This window comes from Corylus avellana, chromosome 2, assembly GCF_965113065.1.
Source record: "Corylus avellana chromosome 2, dhCorAvel1.hap1.2, whole genome shotgun sequence".
Lineage (NCBI taxonomy): Eukaryota > Viridiplantae > Streptophyta > Magnoliopsida > Fagales > Betulaceae > Corylus > Corylus avellana.
The window spans coordinates 25,590,902-25,613,384 of NC_142491.1; the positions used below are offsets into that span (position 1 = coordinate 25,590,902).

At 32.7% G+C, this 22,483-nt stretch overlaps 1 protein-coding gene and 1 long non-coding RNA gene across 2 annotated transcripts; one reads left to right on the forward strand and one right to left on the reverse strand.

The window, feature by feature from the left end:
- The first annotated feature begins 4,794 nt into the window (after positions 1-4,794).
- On the forward strand, positions 4,795-9,700 carry LOC132167158 (uncharacterized). Its single transcript, XR_009438658.2, has 3 exons — positions 4,795-5,011; positions 5,866-5,916; positions 9,543-9,700. It is a non-coding gene; the product is annotated as an uncharacterized LOC132167158 (long non-coding RNA).
- An 11,313-nt stretch (positions 9,701-21,013) lies between these two features.
- On the reverse strand, positions 21,014-21,583 carry LOC148587559 (zinc finger BED domain-containing protein RICESLEEPER 1-like). The gene has a single exon (XM_088512685.1). It carries the CDS (start codon positions 21,581-21,583, stop codon positions 21,014-21,016), a length of 570 nt encoding a protein of 189 aa, XP_088368811.1.
- Between the last annotated feature and the right edge of the window lie 900 nt (positions 21,584-22,483).

Sequence of the window (22,483 nt, forward strand, 5' to 3'; positions counted from 1 at the left end):
ATAGATTAATCAATTATACAAAATGATTGATTAATCATTATATTCCAACAATGACACCACTTCTCCTCCACTACACAATCGATTCGGGTAAACTTTTGTCTTTCAGGAGTTGAACTTTCTCCTCATAAACAATTTTTTTGAGAAATTTTTCTATTACACTGATAAAAATAAAGAAGTGTTCTAAAATATATGAGCATATTGATATTTGATTACAGTTATGTTTACTAATTTTGTAAACAAAAGAATGTTAGTAGTTTAATTTTTCTTTTTAAAAATGAAAGAGATAAAAAACACTGGCAGGAATATTGACATAATCTAATTATACAATTATACATCGTACCAAAAATAATGATAGGAAACTTTTTCACTATCATTTCCCTTAATTCAACGTGAAATTTACAAAAGAAAACTAATCAATTTGAATAAATTAGCATAAAATTTAAGGGAAAAAAAATGGAAGAACATAACCACTTTTTTTTTTTTTTTTTACAACCATCCTTCATATATATAAAGTGAATGAAACTAATTTTAAGACATACAGGAAAACAAAGATGAAAAAATCTACACAATGAACATTGACATCATCTAAAAAAGCATCATACACCAAAAATAATGATAGGAAACTCTTTCACTATCATTTCCTAATTCAATGTGAAATTTACAAAAGAAAAATATTCAATTTGAATAAATAATATATAAATTAGTAGAAAATTTAAGGGATAACAATGGAAGAACATAAATACATTAAATAAAGATAAAATAAAAAACTAAAAATAAAATTTTAATATAATTGAAAGAATTGTCTTTTTCTACTGTATACGTTTCTCGATTCCAATGAAACCTTAAAAACCAATGTCATCCATTAATTAAGCATGTAAACAGATAAAAAAAATTAAATCACTCAATGAACGACAACATATACAAACTAAAAAATTATCAACCAAAAATAACAATAAGAAACTCTCTCTCATTATTGTTTCTTGAGTTCAATGTAAAATTTACCAAAGAAAAGTAATCATTTGAATAAAAAATAATATATAAATTAGGAAAAAAAAAATAAGGGACAAAGAAAAATGGAAGAACATAAACACCATAAATAAAGATTAAAAAAAAAATGAAAATACTAATTGAAAATAACTATTCTAGATAAAAAATTAAAAAATAAAATAAAAATAAAAACTGTTTTATAATTTTTCATTAAGAAACAACGATTGAAAAATTGAAAAGAACTGTTCTAGAAATATATATATATATATATATATATATATATATATATATATATATAAAAGAACTGTAGTATCATTTTTCATTGAGAAACAACAATGCAAATCTCTCTCTCTCTCTCTTGTCTTTTTCTGAATTGATTGTGAAATTTACAAAGGAACATTGAGATATAAATAGAAAGTAAGAGAAGAAAAAAAAAATAGAAAAAAATATAAGGGACAAAAACAAAACTGGAAGAACATAAGCACCGAAAATAAAGATAAAAAAAAAAATGAATAAAATGAAAATACTAATATAATTGAAAATAACTATTCTACTATTCATTGAGAATAGTATAATTTTTCATTGAGAAACAACGATTGAAAAATTGAAAAGAACTGTTCTTGCAATAAAATAAAATAAAGAAAAGAAATCAATGAGAAACAACGATTAGAAACTCTCTCTACCTCTCTCTTGTAGTCTTGTCTTTTTCCTGATTTGAGTGTGAAATTGACTGAGGAATATTGAAATATAAATAGAAAGCAAGAGAAGAGAAAAAGAAAAATAAACAGAGAGAGAAAGAGAGAATTTGGAAACCTTTTGTTTTCTTCATTAAGACAATTAAATATATTACAAATAAAACTCATACATTTTAATTGTCTCATATTGAGATATAAACATAAAGCAAGAGAAGATAAAAAGAAAATTAAATAAAGAGAGAAAAATAGAGAATTTGAAAACATTTTGTTTTCTTCATTAAGACAATTCAATGCATTACAAATAAAAAATCAAAAAATCGGTTCAAACATAAATTATGGGAGAGAAAAAGATTTAAGACATTTAAGTGGAGATAGAGGGAGAGAGAGAGACCTACAAATTTATGGGGGAGAGAGTTAAGAGAAAAAAATTAAAAAAAAAAAGTTCAGGACACGTGTCGCAATTCTACGCTCTCTTTGAGCCAAAACTCGGCTTTTATATATGATGATGATGAATATATATAATAATATATCTTACATTGAGATATAAACATAAAGCAAGAGAAGATAAAAAGAAAATTAAATAAAGAAAGAGAAATAGAGAATTTGAAAACCTTTTGTTTTCTTCATTATGACAATTCAATGCATTACAAATAAAAAATTAAAAAATCGGTTCAAACATAAATTATGGGAGAGGAGAGAGAGAGAGATTTAAGACATTTAAATTGAGACAGAGGGAGAGAGAGAGAGAGAGACCTACGGATTTATGGGAGAGAGAGTTAGAACAAAAAAAAAAATGAAGTTAGGAGGACACATGTTGCAATTCTAAGCACTCCCTACGTCAAAACTCGGCTTTTATGGGAGAGTGAGAGTTAACACAATTAATTAAAAATAAATGAATTTAGATATAAAATTATGGGAGAAAGATTTAAGACATTTAAGTGGAAATAGAGGAAGAGAGAGAGAGACAAAATTATGGGAGAGAGAAATAGTTAAGACACTTAAACCATATAATTAGTTTAGAGAGAGAAAAGAAAAGGTTCAAACATAAAATTATATTTAAAAAAAAAACGGCTGAAACATAAATTATGGGAGAGTGAGAGTTAGCACAATTAATTAAAAAAAAAAGGAATTCAAATATAAAATTATGGGAGAGAGATTTAAGACAATTAAGTGGAGATAGAGGGAGAGAGAGAGAGAGAGAGAGAGAGAGAAAAAAAAAACGGTTAAAACACAAATTATGGGAGAGAGTTAGCACAATTAATTAAAAAAACGATTAAAACACAAATTATGAGAGAGTGAGAGTTGGCACAATTAATTGTCTTAAACCATAGAATTAGTTTAAGACATTTAAGTGGAGATAAAGGGAGAGAGAAAGAGACAAAAAACCGTTGAAACACAAATTATGGGAGAGTGAGAGTTAGCACAATTAATTAAATGTCTTAAACCATAGAATTAGTTTAAGACATTTAAGTTGAGATAGAGGGAGAGAGAGACGTGAGAGATGGAGTTAGGAGGACATGTGTCGCAATTCTAAGCATTCCCTACGTTAAAACTCGGCTTTTATATATATATATGATAATAGTGAACAAACTCTCAATCCCCCACTCCATCAATGTACTCTCCAACATTTTCACCCTTATGGTTTGAGATTATGCCAAACTTGATTATTTTCTTATGCATTATCCAATCAACATCTATGAAGCTAGCAGTGACAACCATGTAGTTCAAATTTTGAAGAGATGTCTATGTATCAGTAGTGACGCAAACCCTTTTACATCTCAAAAAAGCCTTCAACCTAAGCTTTTCTTCCACATATAGTTTCAGGCAATTAGGACTGAAATTTAAAACCGCCTAACCGCTTAACCACTTTCAAAGCGGTTAGTAAAAACCGCTATCCGACTAGGCGGTTGCGGTTAGCGGTTAGTGGGTTTTGGAAAACCGCTAACCGCTAACCGTTAACCGCTTTTTTTTAAATATAATATATATATGTTGTTGTAGCATAGTGGTACATGTGCCAGTTTTTCAACAAAGCTTTCGGGGTTCGATTCCCCCTAACCTCATTTTATTATTTTTATTTTTTTTATTATATAGAAGTGCAAAACAACGTCGTTTTGCACTTCTATATATTCCTTTCTTTTCTAACCCTAAACCTAAATCCGAAGCTCCTCAGCCTCCATGCATCAAGCCTTTACCTCTCAACTCTCAAGCCTGCCTCACTCTTACACACTACGCGGCATCACTGCATCAAAAAAATCCAGATTTCTCTCTCTCTTCCTCCAACTCGTCACTCCCTCTCTCAACTCGCTGCCTACGTCACTCCCTCTCTCAACTCGCCGTCTCTCGTCGCCAAGCAAGGTAAATTTAGTAACTTGATTTTGATTTTTACACCATTTACACAAGAAAATGTTTATTGTTTGCAACAACTTAGAAATCAAACAATAAAAATTTGTCAATAATAATATGATGTCCTCTATTTTATTTCTTGCTAAATAATAATATGATGTCCATTCATTTTATTTTATTTTCGTAGTTCACTTGGTTTACAATTCCTTCAAAATTTGTAAGTCCAAATATTTATTTCTTGCTAAATAATAATATGATGTCCTGTAACGCCCTAGATAATTATTAAGTTTATTATTAATATGATAAAATTGCACATGAGATGATTTAGAATAATAGATATAATAATAATAATATTTGTGAGATAATAATATAATAGCAATATTATTTAACGATGATATATTTATGTAATACAAGTTTAAAATGATAAAGACATTAACTAATAATAATGTTAGTCTGATAATAAGTCCTAGTGTGGTAAATAATTATATGTATGGGTAAATTGTAGTTGAAATAAATGGTAGGGGTAAATCTTGCAATTCTAAATAGTTGAGGCATTAAAATAGAAATAGAATCTTATCATATGCCACATGTCAAATTTTCATTGGCCATTGGAGATACCTTATCACCTTAGTTTTAAAAGAAAAATGCAAAAAAATAATAATAATATAAGTCTTTTGGTGGGCCCCCTGCAGCAGCCCACTTTTCCCCCCATCCTTTCTTTCTTTCTCCCTCACCCCCCATTCACGCACACACACAGCAGCCCCCCTTTTTCCCATTTTCCCTCACTCTTTCTCCTTACACAAACCCACACACACGGCCTAGATTGGGAGAGAAAGAGCTGCAGATTGAGAGAGAGAGAGAGAGAGAGGGGTACTGCTGGTTGGGAGAAAGAAAGAGAAAGAAGAAGGAGAAGAAGAAAGAAGAAAAAGAAAAGAAAAGGGAAGTGACGAATTTGAAGGGGGATTTTGGCCATGGAAGCTTGAATGGTAAATGCTAAAGCTTTTCTTGGTGATTTCATCTTACCCATTGATTATAGGAAATGAAAATGACATGAATTATTAGGGATTTCTTTAGGTCCAAAAACTAGGGTTCTTGAAAGGAATTTTGGGGATTTTGTTATATGGTTGAATCTCTAGTTTCTCTTTTAAGGTTTTGTTCTACCCATTGAATATCAAGCTTGAAAGCATGTTTATTTGGGAAATTTCTAATTAGGTCCAAAAATTGGAGAATTTTAATTAGAAGCCTAATTCCTAAAATTAGCTTGGGGTTTTTGTGTGTAGTGGATTGCTATGCATTATTCTAGTTTTGTGTTATTTTATTAATGGGTTGAAACTCCAATTTTACTTATTGGTAAAATATGGACATAAACCCTAATTTTATATGGTTTGAATTAATTTGGGGCTTTAGGTATATGAACAATAGCAATGTTATTTCAATGGGTTAATTACATTTCAAGTGTTAATTAATCCTAGGTTTTCAGGGGATTCCATGGAAATTGATGAATATGGGTTTAGGTTCTAATGTCATATTAGAATCATGATTATAGTAAGTGTTATGAGAATTATAAAGTTTGGGGTAAATTGCTAGATTAAACGGCTTAGAAGAGAATAACAATTATGAGTTAAGTGTAATGCTTAACCTAGAGTCTATGTATATGCCTCAAGATTTAGTGATTTAATATATAATGATGTAGAATCATAGTTCAATGTAACTAAGTTATTAGATAATTAATCCATTAGCTAATGGAACGTGATACTTGTAGTGCTCAAGTATCTTTATAGAGTGTGAATTGTTAGTTAAGAATAGAGCTTAATTATGTGTTTATTATGTAAATGCTTAGGTGCATTGCGGTTGAGAAAAGAATCCACCGAAGGGTACTCAAGCGAAAAAGGTAAGTATTTTACTTACTGGGCAAAAAGGGTTCTATTTTTAAAGTATAAAAGATGTTTTTGTTGAACGATTGATGTATGATGTTTGAGATACTATGATTATTGGTGATGTTTTATGACATGTGTTGGATGAATGTTTGATGTAATGTTTCTATGAGCTTTTATGGGTTTGCAAGATAATGTGATGATTATGTTGTCATGAGTATTTCGATGATTCGTATGGTTTATGACATGATTCTATGATTTTATGACATGAGTTATGATAGCATATGAGTTCAAGGATTTATTGACATAAGCATGCATAGCATATGATTGAATGAAAATGATGTTAAAAGAAAGGTAACTAGTCTTACTTTGTAGATGGCCCAAGTAGCGGCAAGCAAAGTAAGGTTAGAGACAAATGATGTTAAAGAAAAGGTAACCGGCCTTACTTTGTAAATGACCCAAGTAGTGGCAAGCAAAGTAAGGTTAGGGACCAATGATGTTAAAGGAGAGGTAACTGGTCTTACTGTAGCGCCCCAGATCTTAAAAGTCTTATTTTAGATATTTATTTTTTTGATAATAATTAAGTAATGATATTTAATCTTGAGAAATTTATTAGATCATATGATATTGATTTATATCTGATTATTTTATTGGGTGATTGAAGAGATATAATAATTGAAGATTGATTAATATATTTTGGAGTATGATTATAATATTTGGTGACTGATTAAATAAGGGCATTAGACAGATTATGATGGGTCAGATTTCGGAAAATCTGTACCCAAATTAGTCCACTTTTCTTCTTTGTCCATTTTTGACTTTACCAACACTATTTTTCCTTTACTTTTCTCTCTCCTCCCTTCAATCACGCATATTCTTTCTTCTTTACCATTTAAGTTATATTATATTTCTTTTCTTTATTTCCACCAACCCACTCTTGCCAACAACACACCTACCTTTCCTTTATTTAATTTTTCCTTTCTTCTTTCTTCATTCCATCTTACTTTATTTTGCATATTTAATTCCTCTCCCCTGCTTAACATATTGCATAATCATAGAATATACGTGAGAAAGAGAGAGAGAGCTAGATAGAGAGAGGGAGCTTTACGAATGTAAGAAAGAGAAGACAGGGGAGAAAGAAAGAATGTTGCGATAGAGTGAGAGATGGACAGAGAAGCATGAGAAAGAGAAAGCGGGTGAGATGCTGAGGGGGGAAAAACAGAGATTTAGAGGATGGTCAAAAGAGAAATTTGCAGAATAATAAAATGGGTTCTTCAAAGGTAAAATTCTTCTTCCTCTAGCTTTGGGTATTTGATTTTAAGTTGAGTAATGGGTCTTAGATGAGAACCTTTTTGATTTAATCAGGGTGATATTGGTTAGTTTCACTCTTGAGAATTTTGAATTAGTGTTGGGAATTGATTCTCTATTTTTGGGTTAAATTATAAGATGTTTTGAATTGGATTTTAATGGGTTAACTTCCCTAAAGGAGTAGACTGGAGTTAATTGATTTTCGTGAATTGTTATTAATTTAGTTGTGAATAAACAAAGTAGAACAACAAGATATTTTTTCAAGATGATTAAATAGCAGTTTAAAGGCTGCTCATAGCTTCAGTCTAGAGGTAAGCAAATTCACTAACCTTCTAAAAGTACTTCATGTCATGCTATTTATTCATTCTTGTATCAAACTGTAAATGATTATTTTATTTACCTGTCATGGAGATATGTTGCATGCATGAAGGGTTTCTAAAAGAATTATTAAGAAAGTTTCTATTTATTTAAATGCTTTCTAAGCACAACAAGTTTATATTTGGAAAAGTTTCCATTTTAAGAAAAGAAAGTTGAGAAATGATGATGATTATAAGAAAGAAGAATGATGACAAACCCTCCTACATGTTGCCCTAAGATGTATCAAAATAAGTACAAAGAGAAGTACAAGAAATGAGTTAATGTTTATGAAATGAGGGCACATGTATGGAGGAGAGTATTTTGGCCCCAAGATAAGTAAGGATGAGAGGAGTTCGGTACCGATACTCGAATGGAGGCGAAACCACTGAAGGAAGCTATGCCAGAAGGTGGTATTCCATCAACATGATCGTTGAGTGCACCAAGAAAAGAGTTAATTGACGGTCGGGCATGGCTGAGGCCACAGTTCAGTGCCATGGTCACAAGGACCCACAACCCTCATACACAGGGGTAACAGTGTACATGGGCCCTAATATGAGAAAATGATAATATGATTTACAATGATGATTTACAATGATGATTTATAATGATGCATTATGATGATGATTTATAACGATAATTTATGACGATGATCTATTACTAGATGTAATAGTACGTATATGCTACGGGAGATGCAACCGTACATACAAGTATTATTATGGCTGGATGTATATTTATTTGTGAAAACGATTTTCAAAACTGAGAATGAGGAGTGAAACTATTTATGGTTGTGGATTTTACTTGCTGGGCCCCTTTTGGGCTCATTCAGTTTTATTTCTTGTTTTCAGGTAAAAAGGACGCTGGAATAGGAGGCCGGAATAGGGGCGGGAATAATTATTAATTTTCAAAGTCTTTTCATATTAGTTGTTGTAATAATATGATGTTCCGCACTAAAGTTTAATGTTTCCTAATTTCGCTTGTAATAAAATCTCTTGAAGAATGTTTTATACATTGATCGTATCCTTTAAAATCAAGTACTCTGATAGACCTTATAGATCTTTGCAAAAGTTTTTGTTGTAAAAGAAGGAAAGTGGCAAACTCAACCTTAACGGGCTGGGGATGTTACACTTACTTTGTAGATGGCCCAAGTAGCGGCAAACAAAGTAAGAACGGTCATTGTTTTGTAGATGGCACAAGTAGGGGCAAGCAAAACAAGGATTGGCCTTACTCTATAGATGGCACAAGTAGGGGCAAGCAGAGTAAGGACAGAGACAAATGATGTTAAAGGAAAGGTAATTGGCCTTACTCTATAGATGGCACAAGTAGGGGCAAGCAGAGTAAGGACAAAGACAAATGATGTTAAAGGAAAGGTAACTGGTCTTACTTTGTAGATGACACACGTAGCGGCAAGCAAAGTAAGAACAGTCCTTGTTTTGTAGATGGCACAAGTAGGGGCAAGCAAAACAATGATTGACCTTACTCTGTAGATGACACAAGTAGAGGCAAACAGAGTAAGGACATGGACTAATGGTACACAGTAAAACAAGAAACAAGAATGACAATGATGAGCATGAGTTTGCATGGCATATGAATGTTATGATGATGATGATATATGATGCTTGCATTGTTGCATATGATGATTTTTATGCTAGACGTATCGGTATGCATATGAAACGGGAGATGAAACTGTGCGTATGTATATCGTTATGGATAGAAGATACATGGTGACTTTCCATATGTTTTATTGTTAAGGTATATAACATGTAAGTATGTATAAAGTTAGATGAATTAGTATGCACATGTTCCGAGAGCGGAAGATCGGGCTTACGTATACTTTCACAATTGATCTAGTATGTTTTTAAATGATGATTCTTTTTGAAAGCCTAGTGAGTTCTATACTGCTGAGCGTCTCTATTTTATGGAGACGGCGGGCTGATGAAATCCGCCTGCATCATGGGTGGTGGTGATTCCCATGGTGCAGACGATGTTGTTGATGCAGGTACAGGGACCCTAAATGATGATCAGTGGCTATGTATCTGGGTTACCACGGTGCCTGAGGCCTAGACACATTGGGTGTTTATTTTGTAGGACTAGTTGATAGCCCTCTTTTGTAGAGCATTCATGTATATGCTTAAGCATTGTTATTTTGTATATGACTCGTGTCGTATGTGACACTTCTATATAGTCATTCTTTTGTATGTAAGCTTTACTCACTTAGATGTATTTGTCAGTTCTAATGTGTTATATTATGTCTTATGATATTTATATTCCGCTGCAAGGATATGAACTCTGATGAATCATGAACGATGCATATAGCTCTGTGAGACTTATGATATTGTCAATCAGGTTAATGCATGGGTTCGTGGCATACTGCGGTATCGCCATGCCACTATGACAATCCGCTTTATTGTGGGTTATTGGTTTTTAAAAGAAAAAAAAAAAAATTAAATCATGCTTTTATCAAGCGGGTCATCACATGCCCTCTATTTTATTTTCGTAGTTCACTTGGTTTGGCTTATTTTTTGACTGGGACTTTGTTATGCAAACGAAATCAGAAGAAAATCAAAAGGAAATAGAAAGAATGAGAGATTTGAACACTTCTATGTGTACGTAAGTAAAATAATATTGTCAAATTACAAATTACGTCTCCATACAAATTACATCTTGCATCCGTCCAACCAAAAAAAAAATTTATTCCAACATATGCATCTCTAAAAACGACATGAAAAGATGTCAGAAAAGAGGGGCGGGGGTATGCGTAATTTTAAACCATGAAATTAGGTGTTAAATTTTTTGTTAAAATAATAGTTATATAATTAGATTTATCAATTTTTAGTTTTTATTTATTTATTTTAAAGATAAATATTAATTTGACATAACATTAATTAGAACAACCGATATTTTCTAATTTTACTCTATCTCTTATTTAAAACAAAAATTTAACATCCTATTTGTTGAGGTGTGGATCAATATTAGAACAATAGTTACCTAATATAATATTTTCCATCATTTTGAAATAAATAACTAATTTAACGTCTGTCAAATGCAAGGTCAAATAAAAATTATAATACTCTTGGTTTACAATTCCTTCAAAATTTGTAAGTCCAAATATTTAATTCTTGCTAAATAATAATTTGATGTCCTCTATTTTATTTTCGTAGTTCACTTGGTTTGGCTTATTTTTTGACTGGGACTTTGTTATGCAAACGAAATCAGAAGAAAATCAAAAGGAGATAGAAAGAGGGAGAACTAATATGCCTTTATTTGTGATGCTTAGATTGAAATTTTTGCCTTTTTTTTAGGGGGCGGGGGGCAAATATTTATTAGCAAGAACGAGTTTTTGATTCCATATAGTGTACGTTGTAAAGTGTGGTTTATTCCCTACATTTTTTTACTTGAAGCTACTATGCTGTGTCAAGTGTGATTTTGATTTTGGTATACATACACCATTTACACAATTACCATGTATTAAGCAAATGTTATTGTTGCTCATTATTATCTATATAATAACAGATGAATGATACTTTGAGTGATGGAAGTAAGGCCACGGACACAAGTATCCCTCATCTTCAGATAGATTCTACTGAAAATGTTGAAACCCAATCATCTTTTTCCCTCAACCCTGAACAACAACAAACCAAAAGACCACCTATAAATCAGTCTATTGTGTGGGAACATTTTAAGAAAGTGGAACCTATTGACAACGAGAACCCTAAAGCTAGTTGCAATTACTGCCAAAGGTTAATAGGGTGTCACTATAGGAGAAATGGAATGTCATCCATGATGACCCATCTTACCTCCGGTTGTCAAAACTCTCCACTTAAAAAATCTAAAGTACCAAAGGCCAAACTCTATTGCAAATGTCACTTATGAAATCAACAGAATGCACTATTAGCAACCAAGTTGGATTCATGAAGTTTGATCAAGAAAGATGTAGTACTTTGTTGACTGAGTATTTCATTGAAAGTGAGAGGCCTTTTAGGCACGTTGAAAGTCCTTCATTTAGAAAGTTGATGAATGGAATTGAACCTAAGTTCAAATTATTATTCTACAAAAAGATTGCTTGAAAATGTATGAAAAAGAAAAGCTTGTGTTGAAGGGTTTTTCGAGTGGTAAAAGGGTTAACTACCGACACATAGACATCTATTCAAAATTTGAGCTATATGTGTGTTACTGCTCACTTGATAGATAGTGATTGGAAAATGCAAAAAAAAATAATCAAGTTTTGCCAAATTTATGATCATAAGGGTGAATCTATTGGAAGAAAGTTGGAGGCTGCATTATTAGAATGGCGGATTGAGAGTGTTTTTACTATTACAGTTGATAATGCATCGGCCAATAAGTAGGGGATTGATCATATAAAGGGTAGGATGCCAAAAAAGCCTAAAGCTATTTTAGGAGGCGAATTCATTCACATGTGATGTGTTGCCCATATTTTAAATATTGTTGTAAGGGAAGGCATAGATGACTTGAAAGATTGTGTTGGTATTATAAGGAATGCGGTGAAATATGTGAAGTCTTCACCGTCAAGGTTCGCCAAGTTTAAAAGTTGTATAGTGCGGGAAAATATTAAATGTGGGAAGATGGTGTGCCTTGATGTTGCAACTAGATGGAATTCTACATATTTAATGTTGAGCACCGCTGAGAAGTACTAAAAAACTTTTGACTTACTAGGTGAAGATGATGGCCTTCTGTTTATTGTTCCTTCAATTACTGATTGGGAAAATGCTAGGGCACTTGTGAAATTTTTGAAGGTTTTTTATGATGCCACGTTGAAGTTTTCAGGTAAATGTTGATAAATTAGTTATTTGCAAATTCAAATTACTTTATATTATTTATTAATTCATTTCAATTATTTATTACTTTTAGGTTCAACTCATGTCACCTCCAACTCATATTTCATGCAACTTTGTATCATTCAGCATACATTGAATGTTGGATGTATTAGTCTTGATCCTATCTTGAGTGCTGCAAGTATGAATATGAAACTTAAGTACGAAAAGTATTGGGAGAATATGAATAACATCAACTTCATAATCTATGTTGCTTTTATTCTTGACCCCCGTTCTAAGATGATGGCATTAGAATTTTGGTTGGAAAGATGCAATGGGTCTGAGTGGGCAGATAAGATAAAGGGAATTGTGAAAGATCTTCTAAAACATTTGATGGACCAATACAATAAATTTCAGATGGGGTCGTCGTTTGTTGATGTGAATATCACAAGTTCAAATGATGTTTATGTTAATGTTGCTTGTGATAACTTGGAAGATAACGCGACGCAATTTAAAAAGATATTCTCCCAACATGTTGAGAAAGTGAATGATTTGCAGTGTAGGTCCAAGTTGGATCGGTATTTACATGATGGGCATGTAGTAGAAACAAAAGAGTTTGATATTTTGGTCTGGTGGAAGATTCATGCATCCAACTACCCTATCCTTGCAAAGATAGCTCGTGATGTATTGGTCATTCCTATTTCCTCTGTTGCATCTGAGTTCGCTTTTAACACCAGTGAACGTGTATTGGATTCCTTTAGAAGTTCATTGTCTTCAATTACTGTTGAGGCCTTAATTTGTACACAGAACTGGTTATTGGACCGCATAAGCCATGATGAGTTTGAGGATTTTTTGAAAAGTTGTGATGATATAGGTAAATGTTTTTAAATTAGTGATTTGCAAATTTATTTACTTTTCATTACTTATTAATTCATTAACTTATTCTATTGTAGATGGGCCTCAAGCTTCAAGTTCAACAACCGAATCATCTTTTGACTGAATAAATATTTAATTTAATTGTCATGGTAATTAAGATTATTATTTCATTAAATATTAATTTATTTATGCTAGATGCTACTTGCTAATGTTTTCCAATTTCTGCACAGGTAGGGATTGGCATGAATTTCTTTGAAAATGTTGGTTGAAATGGGTTGTTTTGGTTGATTGAAATGAGCCTCAAGCTTAAGTTCAACCATGTTGGTTTTTTTGGTTGCTTGTGAGTTTATGAACTTGTTTGTGTTTTATTTTATTTCTATGTTATGCATAAGATTACAAGTGAAGTAATGATTTTGTTGTAATTTTATCATTATATTGTATGATGTGTAGATTTGTAGAAGGTGGCCAACAAGATTTTGGTATATAGCAATTTTTAATGCTAAAATGGCCATTAAAAGGGCAAAAAAAACAAAAACAAAAACAAAAAGGTTCAAAATGAGGAAAAAAAATGATTAAAGTGAGCCCAAAATCAGGCCAAAGTTGGCCCAAAACTGGCCCAAAACCGGTCCAAAATTGGCCCAAAACTGGTCCAAAATTAGCCCACAATCGGTCCAAAAAAAAGCTCAAAAAAGGCCCAAAAAAGCGGTTATCTCAAACCGGTTAACCGCTATCCGGATAGCGGAGGCGGTTAGTAATTTTACTAACCGCCTAGGCGGTTAGCGATTAACGGTTTTAGCCACTAACCGCTAACCGCAACCGCTATTTCAGCCCTACATGCAATCTTTTTGTAGAGTATTGCGACTTGGTATGTTGAACCTTGGTTCAATTCCATTCATCAATTCTCTAAACCCATCACTTACCACATGCCTAAATGGCAAGTCCTCTTTGATGAAATACCGAACTACCAAATTCCTTACATTACCCGGATCATATTTAGTGAATTCCAATTAGTTGGTGCCTTCTGCCGTAGTCTTAAGTGGCATTTGCAAAAGAGTTTGACCTTTGGGTAATGGTTTATTCAGTTTGTAGAGTGGACAGGTCAGGCAACTAGAGGTAAGGTGAGTCGTCATTCTTGAAGTGTCATTTTTTTCAGTGACACCTTATCAACCTATTGCAATAATTGCAAATTGCCTTAAGGTTCTCTTGTCAATTGGTTCTACTTTTTGAAGTGCGTCCATGCAACAGATTGATTCACACGTGGTTTTTTGGATAAGTTTGTTTGTTATTGGAAGAAAGGCATGGGGATTTCAACAATTGTAGAGGAAGGTCTTTCAGGAGTCCAAACTACAACCAAGCTATGGAAAAATATTTAGGCAGAGTAACAACTAAGTAAAATACGAGCTAAACAAGAGGGTTACCGCTTTTAAGCAAGAACCTAAAAAAAAAAGCTCTCATTCTTCTCTCAAAACTCACCAAACACTCAAGTAGAATTTCTCTAGGGCTTAGAAGGCAGAATTGAGCTTAGAAGGGCGTGGGAAGGCATATTTATAGGTTTAGAAAAGTTGAAGGCATTACTATGACAGTCCTGCAGTGCAGCGAACGTTCGGTGGTTTGTGGCCGAACATTTAGTATAGTGTGTGCACAACGTTTTAGAGTTGCAGGCGTTCAGTCATTACCGAGTGGGTCAAAACTTGGTCAATGAATATTCGATGTGGTTCCTGTTGAATGTTTAGTGTACTATTTTACCCAACGGTTTCTTAGTTTAGGTCCAAATGTTCAGTGGTCTTTCTGCCAAACATTTGGTCAAAATAAAATAAAATAAAAAAATAAAAACCTCCAAAACTCCTCCCAATGGCTTCTAATGAACCGAAAAACCTTATTAATCCTCCGACTAAGCTAACCACAGCCTAGTAATTACCCATGGCACTACACAAATCAACTAATTAGTAAAGCATTCCAAATGACATAAGCAACCTTAAAATGAAGAAGAAGATGATTTACACATCCCCGATCCCTTTTGTATATATAGTATCTATTATACCACCCCAACTTTATAAGCAAGCCGAAAGTGGAATTATTTAAATTCTCACGAGATACTACTGCATGTAGGTAGTTTCTTCTTCTTCTTCTTCTTCTTCTTTTTTTTTTTTTTTTCATCAGAGTTTTCTAGAAGCATAAATGTAACAGAGCATCTAATTTAAACTTCACATTATATATATATATATATATATATATATATATATATATATATCTTAGTCTCCCCAAAAATTGCCACAAATGATATGTTACATAACTTACAAGGTCATTAACAACACATCGTATATCACAAGATGCCATATGTGGCATACTAAAATACAAACATCAAACACTACTAGTATTTCTACAACTGACTTAAAGTAAGTCAGTGTTTCCAAAAAATTTGGGGCGTCCTATCAATCCTATGCTCAATAGTGTGGACTCTTGTACGGAACCACATCCCCTTCTTCCTCAACCGCATCTAGAAAATTATCACAATTTTAAAGGTGAAATGGTGAGTCCACTACTCAGCAAGTTCAAGCAAATTGACTATTTATAATCAGAACCATCTTTTGTTTGAAAAATCTATCTCCTCACCAGTGTTTACTAGACAACCATGTATGCAAGGTTTTCACAAATGAGTTTTAATAAATATATGTCTAAATGGTAAAATAGGTGATAGACATTTTAATACATAGTAAATAAACATAATAATATTTCTTTGCATTTTCTTACTACATAATTAACTTCACATTTCTTAATATGAAGTTGTAAAGCAGTTCATAACATAATAAATAAAACATCAGTTAAAATTAACATAATTTGAGCGTATATCATTACATAGTATAACATAACTTCAACAATGCAAGCATCATATATCATCATCATCATCATCATAACATTCATATGCCATGCAAGCTCATGCTCATCATTGTTATTCTTGTTTCTCTATGTACCAATTGTTCCTATCCTTACTCTACTTGCCTCTACTTGTGCCATCTACAGAGTAAGGCCAATCCTTGTTTTACTTGCCCCTACTTGTGCCATCTACAAAACAAGGATCATTCTTACTTTGCTTGCCGCTACTTGGGTCATCTACAAAGTAAGACCAGCTACATTTCCTTTAACATCATTTGTCCTTCACCTTATTTTGTTTGCCGCTACTTGTGCCATCTACAAAGTAAGGCTAGTTACCGTGCCTTTATCATCATTTTCATGCAATCATATGCTATGCATGCTTATGCTTATGCTCATCATCTTGTGCCATTTCCATTATGAGGCCAACCCTGCGGTAGGAAACTTGTCATCGCTACCGAGGGCCATCATGTTATTTTTCGTTATACATGAGGCCAGCTCTACGGTAGTGAGACAATACTCAATCACCACCGGAGTTGAACCCCATTTTCGTTATGCATGGGCCAGCTCTACGGTAGTGAGACTATACTCAATCACTACTAGAGTTGAACCTCGTTTCCGTTTCATTGCTTATGCCATGTTCATGCTTATGTCAATAAATCCTTGAGCTCATATGCTATCATAACTCATATCATAAAATCCTATAATCATGTCATAAACTATGCGAATCATCAAAATGTTCATAACATAATCATTACATTATCTTGTAAACTCATAAAAGTTCATAGAAACATTATATCAAACATTCATCCAACATATATCATAGAACATCATTAAATAGTCATATAATCACAAAACACCTTGCATCAATCATTCATCGAAAACATCTTTTATACTTTAAAACATACTTTTATACTTTAAAACATACTATCTTTTTGCCCAGTAAGTAAAATAATTATTTTGTTCGCTTGAGTACCCTTCGGTGAACTCTTGACTCAACCGCAATGCACCTAAGTATTTACAATATAAACACATAATTAAGCTATATTCTTAGCTTAACAACTCATACTCTATAAACATACTTGAGCACTACAAGTATCACACTCCATTAGTTAACCCAATAATTATTATTCTACGACCCTATCTTGCTTTATGTTTATCCACATGTTTACTATTAAAACTCATTATACCCATCTACTTATCTAGTTATTACTTATCACATTAAATACTTATTTACTCCCTTATCTATGTAACATATATATATCAATTCCCATTGTCGTTTACCCTAATTTATAATACTCATAAACACTTACAATGTCATATTAGAACTTAAACCCTATAGGTATCAATTTCCATGGAATCCCATGAAAACCTAGGATTAATTAACACTTTATATATAATTAATCCATTCAAACAACATTCTTAGTGTTCACATACCTAAAGCCCCAAATTAATTCAAACCTTATAAAATTAGGGTTTATGTCCATATTTTACCAATAAGTAAAATTGGAGTTTCAACCCATTAATTCCATAACCCGGAACTTGTATAATGCACAGCAATCTATAACACATAAAAGCCCGAAGCTAATTTTAGGAATTAGGCTTCTAATTAAAATTCCCCAATTTTTGGACCTAATTAGAAATTCCCCAAATAAACATGCTTTCAAGCTTCTAATCTAATGGATTGAACAGAAAATCATAAGAGAAAGCTTGAATGTTTACCTCACTAACCCCATGGCCGGAATACCCTTATGATTCATCACCTTCTTCTTCTTCTTCTTCTTTCTCTTTCTTCCTCTTTCTTCTTCTTCGAACTGCAGTAGCTCTCTCTCTCTCTTCCTCGTTCTCTCTCATCACGGTCTGCATCTCTTCCTCTTTCAATCTCATAATCTCACCCTCTCGGCCATGTGTGTGTGCGTGAAGAGAAAGGAGAGAAGAAAGGGAAGGGGAAGTGAGACGAAGGGAGAAGTGAGGGGGGAGAAGAGCACGCGAGTTTTGGGAGAAGGGAGAAGATAATGTTATCTTCTTCCATCCAACCACAGCCCGACACGTGGCACTAGTTAGATCTCCTTTTTATTTTAATTCCTCATCTTTCATAATTTGCTATATTACTCCACCTCATATTAATTCTATCATTTTGTTCTCTTTAATTCCCCACACTACATTTATTTATTAATCGATTATCACACTAACATTATTATTAGTTAAACTCTTTATCACTAAAACTTATATTACATAAGTATATCATCATTAAATAATATTGTTATTATATTATTATCACACAAATATTATTATTATTAATCAATCTCATATATATCTCAATTATGATAAAGTCATTATTATTATTATATTTATTATTCTAAATTATCCATGTGCAATTTATCTCATTAATTAATTCAAATTACTATGAGGTTACTAGTATTAAGCTTAATTATTTTCTTGGGTCTTATAATAATGATCCCTAATCGGTTGGCTCCGCTCGATTAGGGCTCGTTTAGTAGTTTTTGGACTCAAATATTTAAACATTATTAAAAATATTGACAAACTGTAAAACGCACAAAATTTGATTAAAAACATATGAAATCTGAAACTGAGAAATTTCTGAATTCTACCAATTGCAGCTTACAAGCAAATTTGAAAGAGAAAAGATAGTTAACCAGTACAAATGAAACAAATCAAATGAATCATAAATGAATCAATTACAACTCAAAGAAATACAAATTGAAACAAATGCAAATCATAGAAAATAGAAATACAAATCAAAGAGCTGCCATGCCACCCCATTGCCACTTTGGGAAATGGTAAAGATCCTAATCAAATCCGGACCAGGCTGACAAGTGACAACAGAAATACAGAATTAAATGTCTGTCTAGACTGTCTTAGTTAGTAATTCAGCTTCAGGATGTGAAAAGATGAAGTTTCATTTTTTGCACACTAGGCATTGCACACACAAAGCTAAAATATATAAAGATATATCCAATATTTACTACATAAAAGAATGATCATATTTCATTTAAGAAAATAAAAACCTCCATCACAGCCTCCCAGGCATAAAGACCCAATCAACAACAATTTTTTTTTAGAGGAACTCTGCCAAGGTCTCCACTGCAAAGGAAAAGAGTCTGCCAACAATAAAAAAAAAAATGAATCATTAATAGCACACAAAAATAAAGACTTATATTAGTTATATACTTATATACTTATATTGTTTGAAAACATGAAGAAAAGAAAAATAAAGACTTATTGTAGTATTTCTCAGAGAATGCTGAGGAGTGAGGACAGTGAGGACTGAGGAGTGGTAGCCACAGAATCACAACTTCAGCTTGCATCAATAGTTGCCAGTTGCCACTGCCGCCTGCAGAAGAATCAACTAAATATTAAGAAATCGCCTGCAGAAGAATCAACTAAATGTTAATAAATGTTACACTGCACAAGCTATTATGCCAATTTGCCAAAGGAATTGGCACAAAGGGGAAAGAGCTATTCAGTCAAGACTAAAAAAGCATTACCTTTAGGCTTTATGGATTATTCCAAAATCAGATCAGTAAACTTGAGCCAAATCAGAAAATATTAAATCTGGGCAGACTAAAACAGGGTTACAGAAATAACAAATCTGTGTATGATGAATATAACTTGAGCCAAATCAGAATTATTATATATGGGCAACATGACAAACAAAAACAGATTCAATACAAAAAATATCCTATAATGAATATAAGTTGAACAAAATCAGATAGCTAAATAATCTAGTAGCAGCCACCAGTAGCCAATTGATTATAATTTATAGCAGAATTACAACATATTTGAAATGAAATGTTATTAGCTAGATACTAAGACAAATAGACAATAATCATAACATAATCATAGCATAATAACTAGAAATAGGATTCATAGCATAATCAATAGATTCAATACAGAAAATCAGCCTATAATGAATATAACTTGAACCAAATCAGCTAGCTAAATAATCTGGTAGCAGCTGCCAACAGCCAAATGATTATAATTTATAGCAGAATTACAACATACTTGAAATGAAATGTTAGTAGCTAGATACTAAGACAAATAGACAATGATCATAACATAATCATAGCATAATAATCAGAAATAGGATTCATAGCATAATCAATAGATTCAATACAGTATGTGCAAAACTACCATACGGTCCATACTAAATTTCCAAGGTTCTCTCTGCTTCAAGGGCTATGCCATGCAGGCCTGCATACTCAATTACAAAAAAAAAAAACAAAATTTGATGTTAGTTAGATAGTTTACTCCCTTGCATTTATGTTGTCAACGTTAATTGACCTTAATAAACATGTCACGGGAACTTAAAGAAAAAAAGTATGAAAGGAATAAACAATAAGTTAAAGTAGGGAACAAAGCAAATTACATATTACATGAATTCCATCTCCATGCGTTAATTACTAGCTTAAACATATAACATATTGTCTTCGGCTGTTTAAGTACATACATGTAATATGTATGTACTTAAACAGCATATTACATAAACTATGGTACTATGGTACTTTCTAAAAAAAATAAGTACATAAACTTATAAACATAAGTACATAACAGATTGTCTTAGATGTTCAAAATACATTACCACATAATCAAAAGCAAAATACTTACGTCCCTACTTCATTTAGCTTGGAAGTACTTGAATCATGATATTGTTGGCAAGTCAATTTCCACCAATTTCTACAAAAAAAAAAAAAAAAATTAAACAAACACAAGCAAAGTTAATAAATTGAGTTTATACCTCAAAAAAAGTAAATGCAAATAATAAAGTGTCACTTACAACAGTAGGAGATTTTTTCTTCACTCCATGAAGTGATTTCACCCAATTCGACCCACATAAGAGCATTTGAACTGTTTCGGGTGACAGTGAGGCTCTATGTGGTTCAATCACCCTACCACCAGCACTAAAGGCAGATTATGAAGCAACACTTGACATAAAAACAGCTAGAATATCCCACACCATCTTGGACAAGATACGGTACTTCAAATTATTAGCTTTCCAACATGTCAAAGCCTCAAACTTTGTGTCAATATCCTTTCCATTACCATCCTTCTCCAATATGAAGACATCATTTTCAAGATAAATGTCCAAATCAGTTTTCAGAGGCCTAATTATTTCAATACTTCTAATATGCTCCAAAAACCTTGATGTACTGGTTGCTGCTTTGGGACCAACATTCCTACTAGAAACATTTGAGGAAGCAACAGCAAAAGCATCTTCATTAGCTTGCTGCATAATAGTCATATTATGAGCAGCCAAATAAAATTCAAAATATTCACCCAAAGCAGCCAGCACACTATCGATGTGCTTTTTAACTTCATCCCCTTGATAAATCAAAGGAAAATAGAAATTAATGAACTTCATTTTGAATCTTGGGCCCAAGACAGCATCCAAAAACATTAAAAGATTGCAATCCCCCCAATACTTGTCAAATTTGTCCTCCATTCTACTTGTCATTTCTCTAATGTAGCCATTCTGATCCATAGACTTTATGGTTAGAATTTCTTTAATTCTCCATACCTCTGGTAAAAACAAATTTGAAGTTGGGTAATTAGACCCAGATACAATGTTGGTCACCTTATTGAAGATTGCCAAAAGTTGATTAACATTCTCAACCTTCTCTCACTTTTCTGCACTTATAACCCACTGAAATGCTTCATCAATATTAGAGTACCTAGGGAACACTTCTTTGAACCCTATGACAGTAGTTAACATCATGTAGGTGCTGTTCCATCTAGTAGGGACATCTAAAATCAGTTTTTTTGAAGGCAATTGCAATCTTTTAGCTATTTCACTAAACTGTTTAAACTGAATCTCAGAAGCCACAATGTACTTGACACCTTGACGCACAAAATCAACTATATCTCTAATTTCAGCAAGCCTTGCTTGCACCAGCAAGTTAGTAATATGTGCACAGCATCGCACATGAAATAAACGTCCCCCATAACCACTAGGAAAGCTACCTCTCAATTCAAATTCATATCTCAAAATCCTGATGGCAGCAGTATTTGCCGAAGCATTATCAAGTGTGATTGAAAGCACATTATCCACAATACCCCAATCTTCAAAATAACTCCTTAAAGCACCAACAATTACAACACCACTATGTGGAGGAGGAATATTGCAGAAACTTAGAACTCTCTTTTGAAGGACCCAATCAAAGTCAATAAAGTGGCAAGTGACCACCATATATGACACCCTCTGCGCAGAGGTCTGCATATCTGTAGTTATGTTCACCTTATCAAGCCCACAAAACAATGCTTTCAACTTCCTCTTCTCAATTTTGTATGTGCTAATACAATCATTCTTAATAGTTGTACGACTAATCTTTTTCCAATGGGGAGTGCATGCCTTCATGAACTTGTTAAAAAGATCATGCTCCAT